Source organism: Maniola hyperantus, chromosome 13, assembly GCF_902806685.2.
Source record: "Maniola hyperantus chromosome 13, iAphHyp1.2, whole genome shotgun sequence".
Taxonomy (NCBI): domain Eukaryota; kingdom Metazoa; phylum Arthropoda; class Insecta; order Lepidoptera; family Nymphalidae; genus Maniola; species Maniola hyperantus.
Genome location: NC_048548.1, coordinates 14,225,169 through 14,251,504, shown reverse-complemented (window position 1 = coordinate 14,251,504; position 26,336 = coordinate 14,225,169). Strand labels below are relative to the sequence as shown.

The 26,336-nt window shown below is 42.8% G+C and overlaps 2 protein-coding genes across 6 annotated transcripts in view; one reads left to right on the top strand and one right to left on the bottom strand.

Annotated features, from left to right (window-relative positions):
- LOC117987677 (monocarboxylate transporter 9-like) overlaps nt 1–26,336 on the bottom strand; it is a 120,535-nt gene that overhangs the window by 59,262 nt on the left and 34,937 nt on the right. For 3 of the 5 annotated variants that reach the window (XM_069502544.1, XM_069502546.1, XM_069502545.1), the window contains exons 3-6: nt 24,762–26,311; nt 24,165–24,398; nt 23,448–23,730; nt 17,389–22,319 (exon numbers count right to left, since the gene is read on the bottom strand). In XM_069502544.1, the coding sequence (XP_069358645.1) occupies nt 22,060–22,319; nt 23,448–23,730; nt 24,165–24,398; nt 24,762–26,311 (2,327 nt within the window). In that variant the 3' untranslated portion in view covers nt 17,389–22,059. Of the gene's footprint in view, nt 1–17,388; nt 22,320–23,447; nt 23,731–24,164; nt 24,399–24,761; nt 26,312–26,336 lie in introns of those variants that run through there. The other 2 variants (XR_011237453.1, XR_011237452.1) reach the window with 2 other exon arrangements.
- LOC117987915 (uncharacterized) lies at nt 135–12,119 on the top strand. Its single transcript, XM_034974987.2, has 8 exons — nt 135–1,232; nt 1,896–2,123; nt 2,829–3,111; nt 3,881–4,009; nt 7,821–8,962; nt 9,769–10,008; nt 10,382–10,661; nt 11,850–12,119. Exons 1-8 carry the CDS (start codon nt 291–293, stop codon nt 12,011–12,013), a joined length of 3,408 nt encoding a protein of 1,135 aa, XP_034830878.2. The 5' UTR covers nt 135–290; the 3' UTR covers nt 12,014–12,119.

The window sequence follows — 26,336 nt, the reverse complement described above, 5'->3', positions numbered from 1 at the left end:
GTAAGCCGGAATCGCACCCACCGCGCGCGCTCACACCCATCCCTGAGCCTTTGCTCCACGGTCCGCGCCGTGCCAGCACCAGCTCTATCGCCAGTGCGAATGCCAGCGCCAGTAACGCACCAAGCCAACACGCCCATCCTCTGCACGTGCAGTTCGACCCGCAGTCGCTCCCCGCGCCTTTGCCTATCTCGAGTGCCAGCACCTCCAGTTCCAACGATAAGGAACGCTCTATTGCCAATGTGAAACCCCCCGACGGAGGTTGGGGCTGGCTCATCGTGTTCGCCGCATTCATGATCAACCTCGTTGCCGGTGGCATCACTTTCACTTTCCAATTATTCTTCTCACATTTTCTCGACTTCTTTGGCGGGAGTACAGAAAAAACTGTGTGGATTCTTCGCATATTCATGGCAATGCCACTCCTGTTTGGTCCAATCGCCACTTTCTTAATAGACAGATACGGCTGCCGACGAATGACGATTCTTGGTTCTTTTTTGGCAGCGATAGGATTCGTTATTTCTGCATTTGTGGACAACATAGAGACGTTGATGTTCACATTCGGAATCATGGCTGGATTCGGCCTGAGTCTGTGCTATGTAGCAGCGGTAGTGATCGTCGCGTACTACTTTGAGAAGAAGCGCTCTTTAGCCACCGGTATCTCTGTGTGCGGAAGTAGGATCGGTACGTTTATATTTGCTTCATTCACAAATGATTGGTTGGACAAGTACAAATGGCAAGGAACTAGTTTAATATTCGCCGGACTTTTATTAAACATGGCAGTGTGTGGTTTACTGTTCCGAGATCTGCCGTGGATGGCCACGATGAATGAAGAGAAAGCAAAAGAGAGACAAGGTAGAAGAGAGAGAAAAAGAAATAAACTATTCGGACCGTCTAAAGTGACGGACGTTGTAGACATTAAAGCAGTAACGACGTCCTTAGTGCCACAAAATAGTTCCTTAGTCGACTTAGCGACCTACATGACTGAAGGCGAAGGAGTGTCGCTAGAAACGTTAGAACAAACTCGAAGTCCTGCGAACGCAATCTTAGCAGAAAATTACCCCGGAACCTCACAAAGCTTCAGTGAAAATGAGCGGTTGGATGAAATGTCCCCCTCGAAGACTTTGATGTCCCCTGGAATGACATCTCCAAGGAAATTATCGCCTGATAATGCACTCCCCAGTGCCCTGAAGACCAATGGAAAGAAACGTCTGACATCTTCGTCATTCTGGAAACAGGTATTTCAGATTTTTTCTCAGATCAAACTTGCGCGGGGATAATGAACATTCACAATTCAAAAAATTACCGAGATACCGGTAGTATTTATTTTATTAGGCCGCAATTGCTATTACAAAATCAACATCTAAGAAAGTATATTTTGATAATCGTGTGGAGCAATGATATAGAATAGAGTCTCGGAAAAGCCTAATATTTGAAGCACAAAGCCGATGGCTGACTTTAGAACCATGAAGTGTAAACAGCAGTAGGTACTACCATTTACTCTAGTCTTTTTGTTAATTTTAAATTTTCATAGATTTATTACAACCATGTGCTAATATTTATTAGAGTCAAGTGTCCCCCCCTCCATCAGTCAAATGGTAGTATATAGGAACGTGAAAAACTTCACAGCAGTAGTGAGTATATGTAGGAAAGAAACTGAAAGGCCTTTCCTAGTAGAAGCCAAATGAATAATAATCTCCTCGTACCGCCGCATTCACTTTTATTGTCTCAAAATGACGGTGGGAAGTATGACGTTATGTTCAATGCGTAATCTATTTACAATTAAAAACCGGCTCTGCTGGCATATATATAATCAATTTGTGTAATTAGTTGTGACTATGGAACCCTACACTGCGCGTGGCCCGCCACGCACTTGGCCGGTTTTGTTTTACCTATCGCAGGTGCAATGGTACGCCGGCCTGTGTTGGGACCTGACCGTTGACATACTGGACTTCTCACTCTTCCTCAACCCTGGCTTCCTCGTGTTCGTGGTGTCCAATGTCCTGCTGCACATGTGGTACAACGTGCCGTATATATACATCGGGTACATCGGCTTCAGCAAGAGCTTGAACATGTCACAGATATCCATGCTGATATCCATCGTCGGCATACTGAACATATTCGGAGAGGTCAGTTTCTGTCATCAAAATAACAGTTCAAAAAATGTCATGCCGTATCATGTGTTACATCGTGGACATATCTTAGCATGGGCTTCGACGAACTACTGTCATCCATTCTGATGAAGACAAGTCAGCAACAACTGGTACCTCTGTCACCTCTGTCACCTCTGTCACCTCTGTCACCTCTGTCACCTCTGTCACCTCTGTTACCTCTGTCACCTCTGTCACCTCTCTGTGACCGACACAAGAACAACAAAACGGAGAAAACATTTTATTTGTCGCGTGCTCAAACCATAAGAGAGCTTTCACAATAGTTACAATGTAATTAGTAGTATTCTGATATCTATCATCATATTATTTAACACTAGCGGATGCCCGCGACTTCGTCCGCGTGGATTTTGGTTTTTGAAAATCCCGTGGGAACTCTTTAATTTTCCGTGATAAAAAGTAGCCTATGCCACTCTCCAGGTCTTTAACTATACCCATGCAAAAAATCACGTCGATCCATTGCTCTGTTGCGACGTGATTGAAGGACAAACCAACAAACAAACACACTTTCACATTTATAATATGGGTACTGATGTTCGGCGAGATGAGATCACACACCTTGATGCTGTATATAATGCGGTCTGAGATAGGTGTAGGTTTTCTTACACACAACTTATTTGTTCAGACTTTCAAAGCCTTTACTTAGGATTTTTTAAATGTTTCCAGATCTTTTTCGGCTGGATAAGCGACTGGGAGTGTTTGAACCCGATCCTAGTGTACGCAGTGTGCATGATCCTGGGCGGCCTCGTCACAGTCGTGGTGCCTCTACTCACCACTTTCCTAGGCCTCGCTGCCGCCTCCGGGGCCTTCGGCGCCTTTCTCGCAACCAAATACTGCCTTACCAGTAACATCCTTGTAAAGCAAATCACGCTGAAGACGTTCACCAACGCGTACGGCTTGCTGCTGTTCATCCAGGGGTTAGCCAACTTCATTGGACCCCTACTGACCGGTGAGAGATGCCTTCATCGCATTCGCAGCCAACTACTTCCTAACCAGCATCATACTGGTAGAGTAAATGCTGTCGCCGATTCAAACCGTTGCACTATTGTCGTACCTACCTACTCCTAGCACAAGTTTTACCCTTAGTTGGAGGGAAAAGGGGAATATTAGTCAGCATAATAAACTTAGCTAATATTCTTTTAAAGAAAAATCCTATTACAATGTAAAGGATTATTTAAATGATAAGCAAGCTTGGGAATGAGATGCTTAACGTCTATGTGATAGTTCTAATAAGTTTAAACAATTTTGTAAAGTGGTGATAATAAAAAGAATACCGGGCTGAGTATGTTGTGGGCTCTTCTCAGACCTGGGCGCGTTTGAAACCCTCGTAGCTTTAGTTTTAAATTTGGTAATAATTATCACCACTATATCTTACAAATCCAACATCTGACTATCAAAAAGAGTAATTTATTACCTATCCGTACCCTTATATATAAATGCGAAAGTGTGTTGGTTTGTTGGTTTGTTGGTTTGTTGGTATGTTGGTTTGTCCTTCAATCACGTCGCAACGGTGCAACGGATTGACGTGATTTTTTGCATGGGTATAGATAAAGACCTGGAGAGTGACATAGGCTTTTTATCCCGGAAAATAAAAGAGTTCCCACGGGATTTAAAAAAAAAACTAATTCCACGCGTACGAAGTCGCGGGCATCAGCTAGTTTTGAATAAATCATTTGACTTTGACTTTGAAAAAAAAACTCAATTTTTCTCTTTTCCAGTTTGGGTGTCCGATATCGCCAACAGCTACGACCTTCTGTTCTATCTCGCGGGAGTCTTCATCGGCTTATCCGGTCTGATCCTGATCGTATCACCGTTGTCCAACGCCGCGCGCCGCCGCCGCCACAACGGTCACTGACATGTCTGCTAACATATCGACCAACATCCACCAACATGCTGGCCAACTAATCTGCCACTTGCCACTAACAGACTGGAAAGCTAATACTTTGTAAACTTGTCTATAGTTCATACATAAGTAGGTACATTATACCTATATACCTACCTACGCTTAGCGTTGTCGTTATAAGTCCCGCAAATTGCTATTGCGCTGGAACCATGTCTCATTAACATCGAAATGACGTCATTTTACCGTCAGCCGAAATAAAAATAAACCTACCACTACGGCACTAAAATGGCGGTACCGCGCATTAGCAATTTGCGGGACTTAAACCTATCAAGATTCTCCCAATCCATTGTTTACTCCGTTAACTCGATTCCTTATCATGCCTTTTCTTTCAAGACAGCATTTTTTAGGGTTCCGTACCTCAAAAGGAAAAAAAACTCTTAAAGGGGCACTTTGTTGTCTGTCTTGTCTGTCAAGAAACCTATAGGGTACTTCCTGTTGACCTAGAATCATGGCAGGTAGGTAGGTCATATCGCACACGTAAGAAGAAAAATCCGAAAACCGTAAAGTGGATCACAAAAATAAACTTTCAAAGTAAGATTAATATATCAAGTATCATAATATGAAAGAGCTTTACTTGTATCTTCATTCTAAAACAGGATTTAATTTATTTTTATGTACAACAGTTTTTGATTCGTCGAGCAAAATGTCGAAAAAATACGACTGTAGTACGGAACCCTCAGTGCGCGAGTCTGATTCGCACCTGGCCGGTTGTTTTAATTTATTTAACAACCTATTTGAACATAGCGCTTAGCTGCAATCAGACTTGCTGGCAAGTGATGATGCGGCCTAAGATGAAGCGAGCTTGCCTAGAAGATGCCTATTCACTCTTGACTTAAAGACCGCCCTACAAGAGACCTATGTCCAGTAGTGGACGCAAGGGCGGATCCAAGGGGGGGGTCACGGGGGTCATGACCCCCCCCTGGGCTGCGTCCAGGACCTAGGTGGACCACTAATTAAAATTGTTAAACATAATGTTTTTTATATTTTTATATACCTAAATTTTATGTAAGTTCCTTCAATACTTAATCAATTTAATATAAGATTTTGTATGATGGCAAAAACATTATGTTCTTGCGAACAAACGCATCCAAAATTTGAATATTACCGCGCCACCGCTACCTTTCATCGAGATGTCACATTTCGTGTGTCGTTCTTCAATTATTGAAGAACATCACACGGCACTTGCCCAGGGCCCACGATCGATTAGGGCCCAGTAGTCCCTGCCAGATCACCAAACTATAACAGACCAACCGATATTTTAATACCCAAAAACATATTTATTTCGATAAAATCAACGGTCAAAAAAGCCATCTCAAACAAAGGACCGTAGAGATTGTTAAATAGTCTTATATCCGATCTTTATTGCCTTTACGCAAATGATAGAATATTTCATTCTTTTTCAAAATTTTTGAAAAAATTCCCGACAGTAAAAACCTCTAAAAGTAAAAAATAATATGTATTATATACCTATAATGTATTGGTCGGATTGGTCCTTTACGTTTATTATTTATAGTAAAGTTTTTATTATCCAAGCGCTCGTTGCATCTGGGGACCCCTAAAGATAATAGATAGATAGAAGATAAAATTCTTTATACAACAGATGACTTTATAGTTTTTAGTACAAAATTTTTGGCATTTATCTATATCGTAATACAATATTTCTGACATTTATCTTTTCTTTTTTTGTAAATAATGTCATAAATTTTGCGCTCGCTTCGCTCGCACGTACGGTCCACTACGATTAAAAATCCCTTCCGAGATGCAAGCTATCACTGAGTAGTACCTACCTACCTACATTTGGCCATGAAAAAGTACCTAACAAGATGATAGACAGACAGAAAATTTCGCGCTCGCTTCGCTCGCGCTTTTGCTCTGTATTAGTTGTTGCCCGCCCGCAACCTTGTCCGCATTGATTTAGGTTTTCAAAAAACCGTAGGAACTCTTTGATTTTCCGCATAAAAAGTGTATGCAGGTTTCCGGGATGAAAGCTTTCTCTGTGTAGTACCTGGTCAAAAAGATAGACCGTCAAATAGTAACAGATAAGTAGATAGACACGCTTTCGCATTTATAATATTAGTAGCTACCTTATGATTTTATCGTAAATATATGAAAAATTTCGCGCTCGCTTCGCTCGCGCTTTTACTTTATATTGGTTGATGCCCGCAACTTCGTCCACATAGATTTAGTTTTTTAAAATTTCCGTGAGAACCCTTTAATTTTCCGGGATAAAAAGCCGTTTCCGAGTGTAAACTATCTCTGAATAGTACCAAATTTTGATTTAGAATATGGACTTTGAAAAGGTAACAGATAGATAGAAACATTCGCATTTATAATACGTCTTGAACGTGACTTATCTGCTTTCTTTGCCTATTCCAAGAAAATAGTACCTACTCTGTCAAGATCATAGGGGCCCCGTTATTCTAATGTGCCCAGGGCCTCCAATAGGTTAAAGACGGCCCTGCGTGCGGGTGTGCGGGGCGTCCCCCCCCCCCAACCCCCGCTCGTCATACCCCGATTACCAACTCGACCTGTCGCAAGAGGTCGAGATGTTGTGACTTGACCACGACTATGTGACCCCCCCCTGGCACCAAAGCTGGATCCGCCCTTGAGTGGACGTCTCGATTGATGATGATCATGATGATGTTGGGCCGTGAAAGCTAGCAGACGTACAGATAGACAGACGAAGTTCGAAGTGACAGTGCGTACGTCCAAATGGAAGTATAGTTAATCTGGAGTAGGTACGTCCATTTGGAAACATTCCAAACAGACGTATCGTCAGTGGGTAGCTTAGGATACGGGCTAACCTGGAAGTGGTAAGGCAGTTTTTATTGGTTTCTACACGGCATCGTACCGGAACGCTAAATCGCTTTGCGGTACGGCTTTGCCGGTAGGGTGGTAACTAGCCACGGCTGAAGCCTCCCACCAGTTGAGTTATAGGTAAGTCCTATTTGCGTAAAATAAAACAGGAGTTCCCTATGACTCGACTAAAAGACCTAATTTTACTTGTATGTACTTTACGTGCGTAACTTATCAGTATCCTTGTACACGAATGTTGACCGATACTGATAAAGTGCATGAGTTATTTATTGGTACGACCTCAACCGTGATTGGTTGAATGTATGCGTTCTTGCTGCAACAATGCATTTCAGCCATTAATGAGAGAGTTTCGGCCAATCAGAGGTAATTGGGTGCAATATAATTATAACACAGCAGGGTATACCCACTATCGGGACTATTTATAGGTTCTGCAGTCTCCTAACCCCGAGGAGTTCTGGTGGGGACGGACTGCCACCCAGTTCCACACAGACCTTTGTGATAAGTGATTTTGAGGAAAATTCAGCACACACAAAGTAAGTCAAAATCAAATCAAAATCAATATCAGTACCCTTATTATAAATGCGAAAGTGTTTGTTACTTGGTTTGTTGGTTTGTTGGTTTATTGGTTTGTTGGTTTGTTGGTTTGTTCTTCACTCACGGCGCAACGGTGCAACAGATTGACGTGATTTTTTGCATGGGTATAGATAAAGACCTGGAGAGTGACATAGGCTACTTTTATCCTGGAAAATCAAAGAGTTGCCACGGGGTTTTTAAAAACCAAATACCACGCGGACGAAGTCGCTGGCATTAACTAGTCAAAAATATTATTATTCAATTAAATGTTTACATATTGTACAATTACCTACTTTTGAATCGTCAAATGCATCTACCACTGGTTCGGGCGGTTTGAAATAAATAAAATCGCAATTCTGTTTCAGAAGGGCCCTGCGGAGGTTCGGATATGCCCCTCTCGCCTGAGACTCTGGGCGAGCCAGCAGCGTGCCCCCTGCGCGCGCTCACACGCACCCCTGGGGGCGAGCCTTTGCTCCACGATATCACGAGTGCCAGTGCCCCCACTTCCAACGATGAAGAGCTCTCCATCGAGGCGAAACACCCTATCGGAATTCGAGGCTGGGTCATCGTGTTTGTCGCATTCATAGTCCATCTCATCGCCGATGGAATCAACTCAAGTTACAAAACATCACTCTTCCCGCATTTTCACATCCACTTCGGCGAGAGTCCACAAAAAATAGTGTGGATTACCACCGCATTCATTCCAATGGCATTCTTCCTGTTTGGTCCAATAGCCAGTTTCTTAACAGACAGATACGGTTGCCGACGAATGATGATTTTCGGCTCTATTTTGGCAGCGACAGGATTCTTTATTTCTGCCTTTGTGGACAACATAGAGACTTTGATATTCACATACGGAATCGTGGCTGGATTTGGGCTAAGTCTGTGCCATGTAGCGGCAATAGCGATCGTCGCATACTACTTCGAAAAGAAGTGCGCCTTACCCACCGGTATTTCTGTGTGTGGAAGTGTGATCGGTGCATTTATATTTCTTCCATTGATTAATTGGCTAAAGAAGTATGGATGGCAAGAAACTACTTTAATACTTGCCGGATTTTTACTATGCATGGCAGTGTGTGGTTTTCTATTCCATGAACCACCCTGGATAGCCACGATGAAGGAAGAGAGAGTGAAAAAGAGAAAACGTGGAAGTGAAAGAAAAAGGAACAAACGGTTGGGATCGTCTACAGACATTGAGAGTAGTGCTGCTGGGTCTACTAAAGCGAAAGATGCGGTAACTGTGCCAATAGTGCCACAATATAGTTCCTTGATTGACGTACCGACGTACGTGCCTGGAGGCGAAGGAGTGTCGTCTGTAGGAGGTCGGCCGTACGGGATCTTGGCGGCACGATTGCACGAAATGTCCCCTCCGAAGACTTTGATGTCCCCTGGCACACCATTGCGAAGGACTATGTCCCCTTATAATTCAGTCTCCAGTGTACCTGAGACCAATGAAACCACACAGCTGAATGATAAACCAGCTTTGTCGTTAACATCACGAAAAAAGGTATTATTTAAATATTTTTAACATATTAAAGACCAGCGCTTGGCTGCAATCAGACCTGGTGGCAACTGATGACGCAGCCTAAGATGGAGCGCGCTTGCCTAGAGATGCCTATTATTATAATTGGAGGGGAAAACTTAAATACTTAATTGAGATGTCCCTTAAAAATAAACTTGCGCAGGAACTTTGGTCCCCAACACGGAATGGCTTCTCGATTCTCGAGAGTTTTTCTACAAAAACCGGTATAGTAGGTATATTTCATTATTGTCATTTGATTAGGGCGCAATTGTAATTATGACATAATCAAAACATCACGAATCACAATCTAGACCCAGAAAGTATTTAATGAGTCCTAATCGTGTCGAGTCTAGGGATACTAAACAAAACAAGACCTCCCACCGTTGCTCTGTACAAGTAGGTACATTCGTTACAGAACAGCTGTACAATCGTAAAGCTGTGGTATTATCCTTTTTTTTATAGAGATAGCGAGCAAACGAGCAGACGGGTCACATGATGTAAAGTGATTACCGCCGCCCATGAACATTTGCAGCACCAGAGGAACCGCTGTTGCGTTGCGGCCTTTTAGGAATTTGTTGGTCCGCCCCTTGAATAACCCCATGTTGTAATCTAGTGGAAACACCGCCGAAGGGAGTTGATTCCACAGTTTGCATGTGCGTGGAAAAAAGGATTTGGCACAACGGGTAGTCGAAGTGATCCAGAAACCCAGGTGGTGCGGGTGGAATTGATTGCGCATTATAGTTCTCCCTTTATCATTTCCAGTTGTTATAGCTTTTCTTTATCAATCGCAGATGCAACGGTACGCCGGCGCGTGTTGGAAGCTGACAGTTGCCATACTGGACTTCTTGCTGTTCCTCAACCCGGCCTTCCTCGTGTTCGTGGTGTCCAATTTCCTGCTGCACATGTGGCGCTACATTCAGGGCATGTGCCTCGAGACCAAGTCGATCTTGATCGCTGTCGACTTTGACATGTTGCGCGACCAGTTTTCCACGCTGAGATCCAACGGCATAATACTTTACATCTTGGGCACAGTGAGTTGACAATTCACACAACTTCCTCGTGTAATGTGTTGAACTTCTTTGTATATATAAAAAGAAAAGGTGACTGACTGACTGATCTATCAACGCACAGCTCAAACTACTGGATGGATCAGGCTGAAATTTGGCATGCAGATAGCTATTATGACGTAGGCGTCCGATAAGAAAGGATTTTTGAAAACTCAACCCCTAAGGGGGTGAAATAGAGATTTGAAATTTGTGTAGTCCACGCGGACGAAGTCGCGAGCATAAGCTAGTTTATAATAATTATCATCTTTTGTAACACACATTATGCAAATCACATCCACACATCTTAGTTGTTCTGACGTTCAAAAGCCTAACTTGGTATTTCTTGTCATGTTTTCAGATCCTTCTCGGCTGGATAGGCAACTGCGAGCGTGTGAGTCGCATCCTAGTCTACGCGGTGTGTATAATCCTGTGTGGGCTCGCCACGGTCATCACACCTTTGCTGGCCACACACCTGGGCCTCGCTATCGTCTCGGGGGCCTTTCACTTCTTCGTCTCAGCTCACTACAGCCTCACCAGCGTCATCCTGGTGGAGCAAGTCTCGCTGGAAAATTTCACCAAAGCGTACGGCATACTCATGTTCATGAAAGGACTGGCTATCATCGTTGTACCTGGGATCGGTAAGTGTTGACAGCCACACCGATATCATACTGGTAGAGTACCACACCACCCACGAAGTCACACCCATCACTCTTCATCATCATCATGATCAACCCATCACCGGCTCACAACAGAGCACAGCAGGGCGATTGTCTAAAACCTGTGGCTGTACCGCGGTTGTTTGACAGCTACAATGTCACGATCGCAATCATCTCTGATTTGTTAATGCTCGCTCACTATTGGCCACAATGCATTGTTGCAACAAGAATCGCACAAATTCAGCCAATCAGAACAATTGAGATTGTAATAATGATTGATGCAGGTTTTAGACAATCGCCCTACAGCATCAATCATTACAATCTCAATTGTTCTGATTGGCTGAATTTGTGCGATTCGTGTTGCAACACTGCATTGTAGCCAATAGTGAGCGAGCATTAACCAATCAGAGATGATTGCGATCGTGACATTGTAGCTGTCAAACAACCGCGGTAGGGCCACGGGTCTCCTCTCAGAGTGACACGGGTTGTGGCCATAGTCTACCACGCTGGCCATGTGCGGATTGGTAGACTTCACACACTTTTGAGAACATTATGGAGAACTCTCAGGCATGCAGGTTTCCTCACGATGTTTTCCTTCACCGTTAAAGCAAGTGATATTTAATTAATTAAAATGCATATAACTCCGAAAAGTTAGAGGTGCGTGCCCGGGATCGAACCCCCGACCTCCGGTTTGAAGGCGGACGTCCTAACCACTAGGCTATCACAGCTATTGTATATCACACTTCACACCATCATTCAATCATCATAGTTTAGGAGTGCTGTACGCTACATCATCAGGGTTGAGGAGTTGGTGCTTGGAGTCCAAGCATGAAGTCGTTGCTTGCTACAATATTAATTCACTATGAACACTTCCTGAATCTTGATAACTTAGGCGGGCAGTAACCCTGCAGCATCAGGATTAAGGAGTTGGATCCAAAAAAAAAAATGGGACCACCACAGAAACATCCTCTGTAGATGAATGAAATTTTGCAAATCGGTCCAGAAACCTCGAAAAAATCGAAACATAAAAAAATGGGCAGAGTTGAGAACCACCTCCTTTTTTCTAAAGTCAGTTAAAAATAGTTAAATTTTGTAGGTATTTAAAAAAACTTCTGGCGTGAACATTTGTTAGGAAAGCTTCACTTTTATAATTCTATGTATTATTTCCAGCCTGGATGTCCAATTTGAAGGACTTAGACCTGTTGTGCTATCCGGCGGGAGGCTTCATTGCCATGTCCGGTCTGATCCTGACAGTGTTACCGCTTTACAACGCCGCGCGCCGCTACAACGACCACCACAAACCGAGAGAGAGAAACCAACAAATCTACCAGTAACTACGAAATGCGTAGTAATATATTTTGAAAAGTTCAAACATAAATAGTTCTAGAATTAATATGTGGCTTACATAATATAATACTATTATTAATAAATACTTCCGAGTTATTATCAAGAGTTTTCTTCCAAACTTTAACCTTTATCTAAATATATAAAAGGAAAAGGTGACTGACTGACTGATCTATCAACGCACAGCTCAAACTACTGGACGGATCGGGCTAAAATTTGGCATGCAGATAGCTTTTATGACGTAGGCATCCGCTAAGGGTTTTTGAAAATTCGACCCCTAAGGGGGAAAAATAGGGGTTTGAAATTTGTGTAGTCCACGCGGACGAAGTCGCGAGCGTAAGCTAGTTTTTTTTATAAAGCTAATGGATTTGTGAAAATTCAACCCCTAAGGGGGTAAAATAGGGGTTTGAAATTCAAATAGACCAGCATAACGTAGTGTAGGAATAAAAATAAAACGCCAGTATACTTGAGTGATAATTTACTAACCGCACACACAATGCACGTGCAACAATGTACAGTAATACGTTCACATACCCGTTTCGTGTTGGCACCGCCGCCTGCTGCGCAAGTATAATGCTCCAAGGTCCCAGTGTCGCCGGACGTTACTTGTTTTCTAAGAAACGAAATGTGTGTGATAGTGATAGTGGTACCTACTTTAGCTTTAGTTTTAAGTTCGCGTAAAAATTATCACCACTATATCATCATCTTACAAATGTAATTTATTATCTATTTTGAATAAAACATTTGACTTTGACTTTGAATTTGATCTTAAAGTGATAATAAACTACCAAAAATGCGCAAAAAATTTATTCGATCGATAAGTGCAATAAAAATGCATTTAAATTTTGCATATCAAATTCCGCCGCCCGCCATATTTTTAGGTTCATGAGGTGTGATACCTATAGGTAAATTGGCCCATGGTACCAGCACGGTACACGTTAGCAGATATGCGAAAATTAATAGTAGATACTCACTTTCTCAGAAAATAAGTAAGGTCTAACAGTTCCGGGATCATGCTCTAATTGTATAACACAAATAACAAACTAAATACACAAAATATACACATACGATTGGTATTCGTTCTGCACCAGTGGTCTATTTATTACCAACCTACGCCGACTCGTCAACTTAGTGATCATCACTGAATGAAAGCCGTCAAGCTCATTTGACATTTATTTTCAATCCATTGAAGTTTTACTTCGAAAAAATATTGTTTTATCGCTCAGTTAAGCAGCAATGTACAAACAACCAATGTCAAATGTGTTTGCTTTCATTTAGTGATGATCACTGAATCGCGAATCACCCCGCTAACCCTTGAATAATATTCATAAACAGAAAAAAATTATAACTGTTGACAAAAAAAACAGTTTTCATGATTTTCGATCAATCGGAAAATCTGCAACAATCATGTCCGAATAATCGGTTTTTTTATTTGAATTGTGGAGTGGCACCATTGGCGAACGTTTGGCAAATCTTCGAGAAACATTCGTTGGTGGAGTCAGCGTCAATCGTAAAATTTAACATTCGCAAAATTTTCGTGTTGAGGCGGCAATTTGGCCCGCATTAAAGGAAATAGGTGGCAATTTGGCCCGCATCAAAGGAAATAGGCGGCAATTTCGCCCGCATCAAAGAAAATAGGCGGCAATTTGGCCCGCATCAAATGAAATAGGCGGCAATTTTGCCCGCATCAAATGAAATAGGCGGCAATTTGGCCCGCATCAAAGTAAATAGGCGGCAATTTGGCCCGCATCAAAGGAAATAGGCGGCAATTTGGCCCGCATTAAAAGGAAATTCGTTGTAGTTAAATTCGCTAAACAATCGCCGAATGTGGTGGCTCCACTGGCAACTGGCTAGAAGATTTGCCATTGCCGAAACTCGCCCAAACGCGAAACATTCGCGCAGTGGGGCCACTCCTATATGAATTAAGTTCCAAAATTGTAAATGTTTTTATCTAACTTGAACTTTAAAAGACCAGACGCCTTGTACTCTTACTAGGCAAGAATATAATTCTTCAATCTTATAGACTAAATGAACTTATTCTACTTTGTATCACAATACATTCTGTTTTATTTTGTACCAAATGTACAGTCAGCATCAAAAAATTATCCACGATCAAGTATTTGTTAAAAATAACGTCAAGTTTATAAAAATAAAGATTACACGAAGATAAGTAGATTTTCTTTTAAAATGTTATAATACAAAACATTGGTTTTAATGAATTTGGTAAATCATGTCACCTCTGACTCGGTTTGCGTTTGGACATCGTTGTAAGCATACCGACGATATATTTTATACATTAATAAAAACCTAGAGAAAATTCACATAAAAACTATAAAAGCTATCAAACAGATATTAGATAGAAAATTCCTCATACTTTTCTTACTTTTCTCAATAAATAAGGCCGTGCTCATTTTACATGCGTTTTCACACGAAAGGTAGGAAAATAATCGTACGTACGATTTAAAACCCAACCAGACTGTTGTAAACAAAACCCTCCACATCGGTCCAATGCAATCTCACCTGGTGGTAAGTGATGATGCAGTCTTAGATGGATGGGATTTTTTGTTGCAAACAAGACGTGTTTACACTGTTGTAAACCGCCAATGGAGACCGATGTGGAGGGTTTGTTTACAACAGTCTGGCTGGGGTTTTACTCGCATCCAATGTGAGCGTTCCTATAGAGTTATAATATAATTATCCCGATTTTTCAATAGTTCTTGGAAGGTCGGGATCGTTCGTGCCTTTTCGTACGTGTTCGCGCGATAACACTGCATGCATGTTTTCGTACGAAATTGAGCCGGCCTAAAGCATACCCCTCTAGGCTCTATGTATGCATTTTTGATGTTGGCTGTACTTGAAGAGATAACATGGTGTAATTAGCTAAATACAAAATATTTACCTATTTTGATTTTGAAGAAAATCCTTTAAAATGAACGTTTTGGCATCAGACAATAAGCTTCAAGGAAAAGTTCTCTTGAACACAAAAATATTATGTTAACATGCGTCAGCAGAATTATTTAAGGTTACACAGAATGCGGCAGAAAGTAATGTACATCGGCCTTTAGAATGACATTTCGGCTTTGTAGAGCGTTGTCTCTGTCACTCATAACTGCAAATCTGCTATCTCCTTCTAAAGGTCGATGTACATTACTTTCTGCCGCGTACTGTACTTAACATTGTGAACGACAAACAACTTGAGCAAAGAGCGGCGTAGTGGGGGAAAGTTAACAAGGAGCTACTGACCAACCAATCACGTGCTCCCACAAGATATAGACCTCGCTCGCGTGTATGTCCATCGACCCGAGCTAAGACGCTAAACAGTGTGCGAGCGAGAACACTTGCACCACTATGAGTTAGAAAGAGAACATCTAGTCAACCTTCATTTTTGATATATCAGCTCTAATGATCTTGATCATAATTCCTAGGTTAATTTATTAATGTAGTACCGACACGATTGTAATGTGAGAATATTGCAAAATCACTTTCATGAAAAAGCATTTGTGAAATCCCTGCGAAGAAAAATGATTTAATAGTGGTGATAATGCTATGTGCATTCGCTCAACTTGTTTGCCGGTTAAAGTACATCAGTATAATGGACTAAGAGCCAGCGCGTGCCAGACCTTCGTTATTTTATAAAAACTGAGTTTCTCTGCGTATTGTCTATCTGTCATTGAAGTTTAAAAATTCAAGGGTGTCTGGCTGGGGCCGCCACGACACTAACTGTCTGGCAATAGATGACGTAATACTGTTCCGAAAAAAATATAAAATAATTAGGCTTCATACTTTGACGTAAGATTTTTTACACATTTATTACCTGTTTTCTCCCAAAGCCACCATGACCCAAACAAACGTTCCTCCCTGTGTTGGGGACAATACGCAGAGAAACTTTCAGCTTTTATAAAATAACGAAGGTCTGGGACGCGCTGGCTCCTTCTCTAAAAGGTTCAAATTGCAAATATATAAATGAATATTTACATTAATTAAATAAAGGTGCTTTACATGTATAGTAAACTCGCTTGTATTAAAACCTCGTGCTCGAAATAATGTACAATGAAAAAATAAAATATACCTATTTGATTCAATGCCTTAATGATTTAGAGCCTCAATAGCTCAACGGGTAACGGAGTGGACTGAAAACCGAAAGGTCGACGGTTCAAACCCCGCCCGTTGCACTATTGTCGTACCTACTCCTAGCACAAGCTTGACGCTTAGTTGGAGAGGAAAGGGGGAATATTAGTCATTTAACATGGCTAATATTCTTTATAAAAAAAAAAAAAAATGTATTTTAGATAAAATCTTGATTTTGTAAATTGTAGAAACGTAAGCTAGTCACAAAAATGCTTGTAAATCAAAAATGCGTCACTTATGTTAAATTGTTTTTAGTACTTAAATCTAAGGGAAGTCGAAAAATTCAATTTTATTTTATAATTCCTAAATCTTAGATCTAATTTCTAGATTGAATTTTTCTATGGATTTTGGGAAAGTCAAGAAAGATACATAGTTAAACAAAACTGTCTCATATTATTTCGCCATATTATTAGGGCGATTACGCACTGGATCCGATCCGAAACCGTGACAATACGTTCCTAGTCATAGAACTACAGTGTAAACTCTATACTGCGAACTTCTATTTAACGAAAAACTCCTTAAAACGTAGAAATTGTTAAGGTTCGTTTGGTTTATATTGTTCCCATCATATTGAGACATTTTATATAGCGCAGCAACCATTCTCAATAGCGAAACAATACGTCATTATTTAGACCCTAATAAACATTAATTTCAGTGACCTTAGGTATTAACACCATAGTGATATAGAAACATAAATATTTTGTACGCACACAGAAATTCTTAAAAATGTGTTCATCTGTTTGTTGTAATTGCCTAGCACATATTAACTTTACTGTACTTCCTACTATCGTATTATTGCTAACCAGTTATTCTAAAATTATGTTATTTTTTTCTTAAGGTTCGTCCGCACCTGAGCGGCGCGGCGCGGCGCTTCAGCGAGCTGCACGTCGCGGCACAGAGCTTCAAAATATCATTTCTATCTTTTTGTATGGCGCATATCGCACTAGAGCGGCGCTGCACAGCGCTTCACCGCGCGTTGCCGCGCGGCACGGCTGGAGAGAATATTTTGAAGCGCAGCGAAGCGACGCGCAGTGCAGTGACGCTAGTGCGACATACCCAGCGGCGCGGCGCGGCGCTTCGCGCTCGTACGCGAACGGGTATAAAAGTGACGCGCAAGTGACGCGAGGTGCCGCGTACTGAAGTTGTAGTGCGGTAGGCACCGTCGAGCGGCCTGAGGTGACGCGTTCTGCAGTCGGACTGAAGCGCCGCGCCGCGCCGCTCAGGTGCGGACGAACCTTTAATCTCCGTTTAACGAAAACTCTTTACAACGCAATAAAATACCCAGTCCCTCAATTTCGCTATATACAGTGTATTTGTATGGTAGCTTACGCACTAGATCCGGCTTCCGTCATCCGATATCTCTCCGTGATCCATGAGAATATCCCGGATGAGCCTCGGATTTAAATCGGACATAGCTTGGACTTAATGGGTCAGAGATCGGATTAGCAATGCCCGATTTCGGTCCGAGTTTTTCATATCCGTACTTTCACGGGCTCGAATCAAATGAGTGCGTAACCGCACTTAGTATTATAATTCGATCCAATAAAGTCAAAGTTCAAATAGGAAAAAGTGCAACTTTTCTCGCCTAGCCTAGAACTACTCGGGGTCTATAACACCAACATTTATATTCAGGGCAGTCTTTGGTTAGTTAAGTCCTTATCACTTGTTTTAAAAAAACCGGCCAAGTGCGAGTCAGGCTCGCGCAATGAGGGTTCCGTACTACAGTCGTATTTTTTCGACATTTTGCAGCAAAAACTATGATAGGTACATAAAAATAAATAAAAATTTGTTTTAGAATGCACAGGTGAACCTTTCATATGATACCCCACTTGATATAGTTATCTTACTTAGAAAATTGAAAACACTAATTATTAGTTCATGACCACAATTTAATTATTTTTGTGTAATGTAACCACAAATTCACGAAGGTGTGTGAAGTCTGCCAATCCGCACTCGACCGACGTGGTATAGCCAAAACCCTCTCACTTTGAGAGGAGACCCGCGGGGTGATTACGTATCTCGCGACAGGCTTGCGACAGTCGTAAATCTCGCGATCATTGCTGTCACAACAGCGGCTAGAGAGAGACAGCAATAGCCACAAAGCAAAATAAGAAGAAGAGAGACAGCAAATGCTGTCGCATTGCTACTGCTGTCGCGTTGCTGTCGCTACTCCAACTTTATCACCCCGCCGTGCTCGTTGGTGAGCCGGCCATGGGTTGATTATGATGATGATGGTGATGATGATGATGATGATAAATCGGTCGTGTTTCAAAGTACACTGAACGTAAAATCTGTCATTTTCGTATCACTCGACCGTAAAATCGGTCGTATCTACGCAATTACATTTCTTAGTCATAAAGATGTATATCGGATCAAGCCACTATAGTCTTACAAATAGTTTTCGTAACATCACCAAATATAATTTCATAATATTCGAGGTCACGCTATTCCTTCAAACACTACTTTATAACGCGTAAAAAAACTCCTCACGCGCCATTTTAACTTTTTGTGTCAAATTTCATGTCAAAAGTACGATTTAAGGCCTCGTTTACAGAGACGCGGGGCGTCGCGCGTTGCGACGGGCGGCGCGGCCCGCACTGAATTTAAACATTATGGCGTTGTATGAGTGCGTTTACGGAGATGCAATTTTACACGCGTTTGTTTGAAATGGAGCGTTTTTTGCGGCCGAGCCCGCGTATGGCATCGACGCGTCTCACGCGGCGTTCATCGTGGCGGCGCACGCGGCGGCAATTCTCGATGAAGCGATACCCACAGCCAGTGTTTCCATGTACACGGTAATTACCGTAGATGCACCGTAATTCAGCCCTAATCTACCGTCAAGGTAATATGGCCATTACCTTGACCGTGTCACCGTAATACAAAATCACGTTAAAAATTCATAATATACTGCGTAATACGAGTACGAATCTCAGTCACCTAAGCATATTTCGTAATGGCAACATTTCTCTTAAGCATCAAATCTCAGCAATCTATTTTCGTCCTTATTCTAGCAATTAGGAAGGAGTAAAATGTAACACTAATGAGATTTAACAAAATATTAATATGTATAAATCCGTATATGAAAAAGATATTGCTATGCTAGGAGAGTCAGATTCAGAATAACATTAATAGTTGATTAAAAAGCAAATTCGTGACGTTTATTCTTTTAAAAATTACACGTTAATTTACACGGTATTCTTTTAGCTAATCCACCGTAATTTAATCTAGAAACACCGTAATTTTAACCCTTGAACACGGTAATTCTCGATTTACATATGGAAACACTGCCCACAGCGGAACCTTCTGCCAGTCTTTATTTGGAAATGGCACATGCCCGCCGCGTGCAACGCTACACGCTTTGAGGATTCGCCGCGCGCACAGCGGCGGGCACCGCCACTCTTCCCGCCTCGCATCTCTATGAACAACCTCGTATATTGCCATATTAGCCTCAATAGCTCAACCGGTATAGGAGTGGACTGAAAACCGAAAGGTCGACGGTTCAAACCCCGCCCGTTGCACTATTGTCGTACCTACTCCTAGCACAAGCTTGACGCTTAATTGGAGAGGAAAGGGGAATATTAGTCATTTAAAAAATGGCTAATATTCTTTAAAAAAAAAAAAAAATATTATGTTTGTGATTACGCGTGCGATGATCAGTGCCGCTTCACCGTAAACAAAAAAGACGTACGACGCGCCGCGAGACGCCACGACACACGCGACGCGCGACGCCCCGCGTCTCCGTAAATGAGGCCTTAGTCCGTAAACCGTACTTTTGACATGACAGTTGACCCATAGTTAAAATGGCGCGTGGGGAGTCATTTTTTACGGAATATACTCAAAAACCTTACTGTTTTACTTATCTACGTTCAGAACAAACCTTAATTTATTACAAACTTGCCAAAAATTCAACCGTTATCAATTACTAATATCTAATTAGAGTGATATATTACTAGAGAAATAAGAATCAGAAAGCTCAGAGTCACTCAGCGGGCGATGGAGAGAGCTATGTTTGGAGTTTCTCTACGTGATCAAACTAGAAATGAGGAGATCCGTAGGAGAACTAGAGTAACCGACATAGCTCAACGGGTTGCGAAGCTGAAGTGGCATTGGGCAGGGGCACATAAGTATAGTTCGAAAAACCGGTAGACACTGAGGTCCCAAGGGGCTAGAATGGCTACTTTGCAAAAAAGGAGAAAATTTTGAGTTCATACAGTAGTATAGTTCATACTTCTATACTAATATTATAAATGCGAAAGTGTGTCTGTCTGTCTATCTACCTGTCTGCTAGCCTTTCAAGACCCATCCGTTCAACCGATTTTCACGAAATTAGGTACATCGATAGTTTGCATCCCCGGGAAGGACATAGGCTACTTTTTATCCCGAAAAATCAAAGAGTTCCTACAGTACTTTTAAAAACTAACCTTCCCGAGAGAACTCTAAAATTTTCCGGGATAAAAAGTAGCATATCTCAATTTTCAGGTCTCTAACTATAACCATGCAAAAAATCAGGTCGCTCCGTTGCTCCATTGCAACGTGATTGAAGGACAAACCAACAAACATACTTTCGCATTTATAGTAAGGGTAGTGATAAAGAAATATGTATATGATATATGATCAAGAATAAAGATCTGGATGAGGAAGGCTGAGGACCGGGTGTGGTGGCACTCTTTAGGGAAGGCCTATGTCCAACAGTGGACTTCCACAGGCTGATGATTATGATGATGATGATGATGATGATGAATATGATAAGTGATAATAAGGGTAGTGATCTTGTGCAGGACATTTCTTCCTCTAGTAATATAACATCTCAGTGTATCTATCTAATCATCAAACTACTTAACTACTTATTACTAAAATTCGCTATACCATTTCAACTTCACGATGTTGACAATACTTCCGATTATATTATATACTCATATAATATAATCATATTATAATATTTAATTAACGAATTAATTATATGATTACTTATATAAATAGGTAATTTAGTCTTGGATTTTAATTTCATATCGCAGTTAGTTATAATTTTTTCGGCTATCACGTATTAGTATTGCAAAATGCTATGTTTACTCACTAGTGATGTACTTTAGTTACATTAAAGTTAGAAAGGCTAAGGACAGACTAATAGTTAAGTAGATTAAAGGTGGAAACATATTTAACATGACTAAATTTAGTCGGGGTTAGGTTGCGCTTTTCTGCGCTAACGAATTTTTACGATGCGACTTAACTAGTAAAATACGCGGCCAAAAGTAATTTACATCGACCTTTAGGAGATAGCAGATTTGTAGAGCGTTGTCTCTGTCGTTGAGACTGTACGGGAGCGGTGTGTAGGCTGGACCGTACCAAAGGGAGATCTCCCACCGAGCGGTTGGTTGTGCTCGGTAGCGCCAGCTGGGCCGACGGTTGTGTCTTGAAACTTCTATATATAGGTAGTCCAGATTGCAGAAAACTCCGTTAGTGCGAGTACTGTCGGCGGTACATTTGTTCGGGACTACGTCATGAAATGTTATCGATTGAATAGCGCCATCTGGTTGCATCTGTGGCAACCGTCACAAGACCGACAAAATGTCATATATGTATGAGTGACAGAGACAACGCTCTACAAAGCCGAAATGTCATTCTAAAGGCTGAGTATTACATTACTTTCTGCCGCGTACTGTGCTATAAGTCCCGCAAATTGCTATTGCGCTGGAACCAGGTCTCATTAACATCGAAATGATGTTATTTTGACGTCAGCCGAAATAAAAATATACCATCAGCTCGTAACTTCAATATAGTTCTGACGTCACAAAAATAGCGGCCACGCGCATTGGCAATTTGCGGGACTTATATTTTTTTACTAACGTGTTAGCAAAACAATGTTTCGTTCTTAACCTGGCTTCACCTATTTGGGACATATGCTAGAAGCTTACATAATCAGCTTTCCATTCTGTTTGACTTGCCCGTTGATGTGCGTTAGTTCGTTGTTGGCGGACTTGTTGGTCGACACGTCGGTGGACATGTCGGTGGACGTGTTGGCAGACAAGTCGGCGGACTTGCGATGGTTCTTGTAGCGGCGCGTGGCGTTGTACAGCGGGGACACTAGCAGGATCAGGCCGGACACGCTGATGAAGACGCCAGCGAGATAGAACGAGAGGTCGTAGCTATCGGTGATGTCCTTCAGCCAGCCTGGAAATAGATCAAGTTATTGAAGCGAAGCGTCTTTCTTTTCACACCACTCGCTCCAGGATGCCTTCTTACAGACCTGTTAGCTAACGATAAAGTACGTCATAACATTCCTATGACTTATCCGAGTTGTAATGTTGTGAGGGTGAAATTGCTTACGGTGGCGCGCGGTGCGCTGGTAGAAAAAGGAGGGTGAAATGAGGTCAAAAAGCTCTTCAAAGCACTCTCCATTATAAAAGCGATAGAACACGCAAAGAGAGCTTTTGTCCTTGCGGTGTTCCAGGCTTTCCAACGAGCCGGTTAGTTTCTGACCTGGTGGGTGTGGTGTGATTAGGTGAGTGGGGTGGGTGTCAATGAGGTGTGACCTATCCAAGACCCTATCGGGGGGCTGGTGGGTGAGATACGAGGTGAAGCTGTAGTTGGTTACAATGAGCGAGTCAGTAAGGTGAGCTACCAGTAGGGTTCATTCCCGAGAATTCCCGGGAAATCGTTGGGCTTTGTTCCCGGGAAATCAAGCTCGAGAAAACTCGAGAACTCGAGAAATCATATTTGAGTCTATGAAATTATAAAATAAAACGATTTGCGTTTGCCGTTTGTTTTAAATGCAAAAATTTCATTTGATTTTTTTTTCTAATTAACATGCCAAAAATGGTGCTGTGATTGTAATTTAATTATAAGTTAGGATAAGGTTAACGTTTTCATGTTGAAATTTTTGTTTATTGTTTGTTTTGTTTAAAAGAAAGAAGCTAGAAGTTTTAAGTTGATTTTTTTTCTTTTTAATGCTGTGCTTGTGCTGTAATTGTATATATGTATAAGTCACAAATGTCAGAATAGCTTATTTTTTTAGTTTTCTTTAAGAAAAAGAAGCTAATTATGTTGAAGACTGTCAATAAAAGTCTTATAATTATTTTGGTACTTTTATTTGAGAGGAAACCACTGAATTTGTTGATTAATCGCATTATTGGAACCGAAGAATATGCAAATCCGTACGTAAATGTAAATTTCTCGACAACACGAGAAGACCCGAGAAATTAGCCTCGAGAATTCTCGAGACCCGAGAAATTGATAAGCTCGAGAAATCATGAACCCTAGCTACCAGCCAACAGATGACCTCGCGAAGGAATCACTCACCTCCCATGGGGGTTCCGATGAGGTTGGCCACGCCCTGCATGAGCAGCAGCAAGCCGTACGCGTTGGTGAACTTCTCCAGCGTGATCTGCTCCACCAGGATGATGCTGGTGAGGCTGTAGTTGGCCGCGATGAAGGCCCCGAAGGCCCCCGAGGCGGCGGCGAGGCCGATGTACGTGCTGAGCAGGGGCACGACGACGGTGACGAGCCCGCACAGGATCATGCACACTGCGTACACCAGGCTCGCGTTCACGCACTCCCAGTCGCCTATCCAGCCGAGGATGATCTGGAAACGTCAAACAAATACTGACTAAACGCTTTTATACCCGACTACAGTGTGGCGGTTACCACAATAGAAACTAGATGGCGCTGTTCAATCGATGACGTAGTCCCGAACAAATGTACCGCCGATGGTAATCGCACTAACGGAGTTTTCTGCAATCTGGACTATATATAGAAGTTTCAAGACATAACCGTCGGCCCAGCTGGCGCTACCGAGCACAACCAACCGCTCGGTGGGAGATCTCCCCTTTGGTACGGTCGAGCCTGCACACCGCTCCCGTACAACAGCAAAGCCAAAGGGTTATTAAGATTAAAACGCACATAACTCCGAAAAGTTAGAGGTGCGTGCCCGGGATCGAACCCCCGACCTCTGATTAGAAGGCGGACGTCCTAACCACTAGGCTTTCACAGCTTGAGGAACCCTAAAAAACAACTCACCTCGCCGAACATGTTCAGTATCCCGATGATAGAGATCAGCATGGAGGACTGCGAGTCGGTGAAGCCCATACTCAGAGCGTTTTGCACGAGGAACACGTAGGGCACGTCGTACCACAGGTACAGCAGGAAGTTGGACACCGCGAACACGAGGAAGGCCGGGTTGAGGAAGTGGGAGAAGTCCAGAAGGTCCACCGCCAGGTCCCAGAAGTCCCACAGCCCCGCGTACCATTGCACCTGCAATTGATGATGATATCACCTTAATAGGGGGCATAACTAAACAACCATAAAAATTACGAAATCTCAAAATCATAATCATTAATCTAAATATATAAAAGGAAAAGGTGACTGACTGACTGACTGAATGACTGACTGATCTATCAATGCACAGATCAAACTACTGGACGATCGAGCTAAAATTCGGCATGCAGATAGCTTTTATGACGTAGGCATCCGCTGAAAAAGGATTTTGAAAATTCAACCCCTAAGGGGGGTGAAATAGGGGTTTGAAATTTGTGTAGTCCACGCGGACGAAGTCGCGAACATAAACTAATAATTCCATAAAGTCTGAGGTTTCTACTCTCTAGAAAATATGCGTACCTTTTCTTTAGCAATAGTAGTCATCGAGTTTCTCAAGATGTTGGGGCACGAAGACGCTCGAAGTCTGTACCGATTGATATTTAACATAGCACCCCTGTAGGTCAGGGAATGCCTGTGTAACCTCAAATCTTTCAAGAAAGCTGGTGGTTTCTTCGTTGAACCATGTCCTCCATGACCATGCCTTTTGATCCATACTGACAAAGCTGCTTTATCATTCAGCCGTGTCGAGCCGTTGGTCTCCGGGGCACTGGGGACTGAATTATTAGGGGACAATGTCCCCGGGGATATCGTTCCGGGGGACATCAGAGTCTTCGGAGGGGACATCTCGTGCAATCGTCCACTGTCACTGAAACTTCGCGAGGGAAGCAATACTCCAGGGTAATTCTGTGCTAAGAGCGCATACGCACGACCTCGAGTGGACATCAGCTCGAAGGTTTCCAGCGACACCCCTTCGCCTCCAGTCATGTACGTCGGTAGGTCGACTAAGGAGCTATATCGTGGCACTATCGACGTCGTTACCGCCTCGATGTCTTCAGCGTCAGCCGCTTTAGTGGACCCGACAGCACTACTCTTACTGTCCGAGAAACTATCTGCGGATGATCCGTAACGTTTGTTTCTTTTTCTCTCTCTTCTACGTTTTCTCTGTTTCGCTCTCTCTTCATTCATCGTAGCCGTCCACGGCAGATCGCGAAACAGCAAGCCACACACCGCCATATTCAAGAAAAGTCCAGCGAGGATCAGAGTAGTTCCTCGCCACCCGTACTCGTCCAGCAAAACATTTGACAACGGAGCAAATATGAACGTGCCGATCCCACTTCCGCACACAGAGATACCGGTGGCTAAGGAACGCTTCTTCTCAAAGTAGTACGCGACGATCACTACTGCTGCTACATAGCACAGACTCAGGCCGAATCCAGCCATGATTCCGAATGTGAACATCAACGTCTCTATGTTGTCCACAAATGCAGAAATAATGAATCCTATCGCTGCTAAAATTGACCCGAAAATCGTCATTCGTCGGCAGCCGTACCTGTCTGTCAAGAAACTGGCTATCGGACCAGACAAAAGTGGCATCGCCATGAATATGCTGGCGATCCAGGCCGTTTTTCCTGTACTCTCGCCGAAGTAATCGAGGAAATGCTCCATGAACACTCCGAAACTGAACGTGATGCCATCGGCAATGAGATTGACCATGAATGAGGCGAATACGACGACCCAGCCCCAACCGCCGTCGGGGGGCCTCGCTTCGGCGATGGACAGTTCCTCATCGTCGGAACTGGAGGAGCTGGAACTCGAGACGGACACGGGCGCGGGCGGCGACTGCGCGTCGAACTGCACGTGCAGAGGACGCGCGTGTCGGCGCGGAACGTCACCGGCACTAGCAGTGGCACTGGCAGGGGCACTCGCGATGGCGCTGGCGCTGGCACAGCGCGGGCCGTGGAGCAAAGGCTCGCTCTCAGGGATGGGTGTGAGCGCGCGCGGGAGGCGCGTCTCCGGCTCACTTAAGGTCTCCGGCGAGAGGGGCGAATCCGGGGTTCCGCAGGGTCCTCCTGAAATTGAATTGCGATTTAATTT

Excerpts from the sequence above, each read along its gene's own strand:
- LOC117987915 (XM_034974987.2), top strand. The coding sequence starts at position 291 with ATGATCAACCTCGTTGCCGGTGGCATCACTTTCACTTTCCAATTATTC. Across the intron at positions 2,124-2,828 it reads TACTGAACATATTCGGAGAG|ATCTTTTTCGGCTGGATAAG; the intron begins GTCAGTTTCTGT and ends AAATGTTTCCAG. Across the intron at positions 10,009-10,381 it reads TACTTTACATCTTGGGCACA|ATCCTTCTCGGCTGGATAGG; the intron begins GTGAGTTGACAA and ends TCATGTTTTCAG.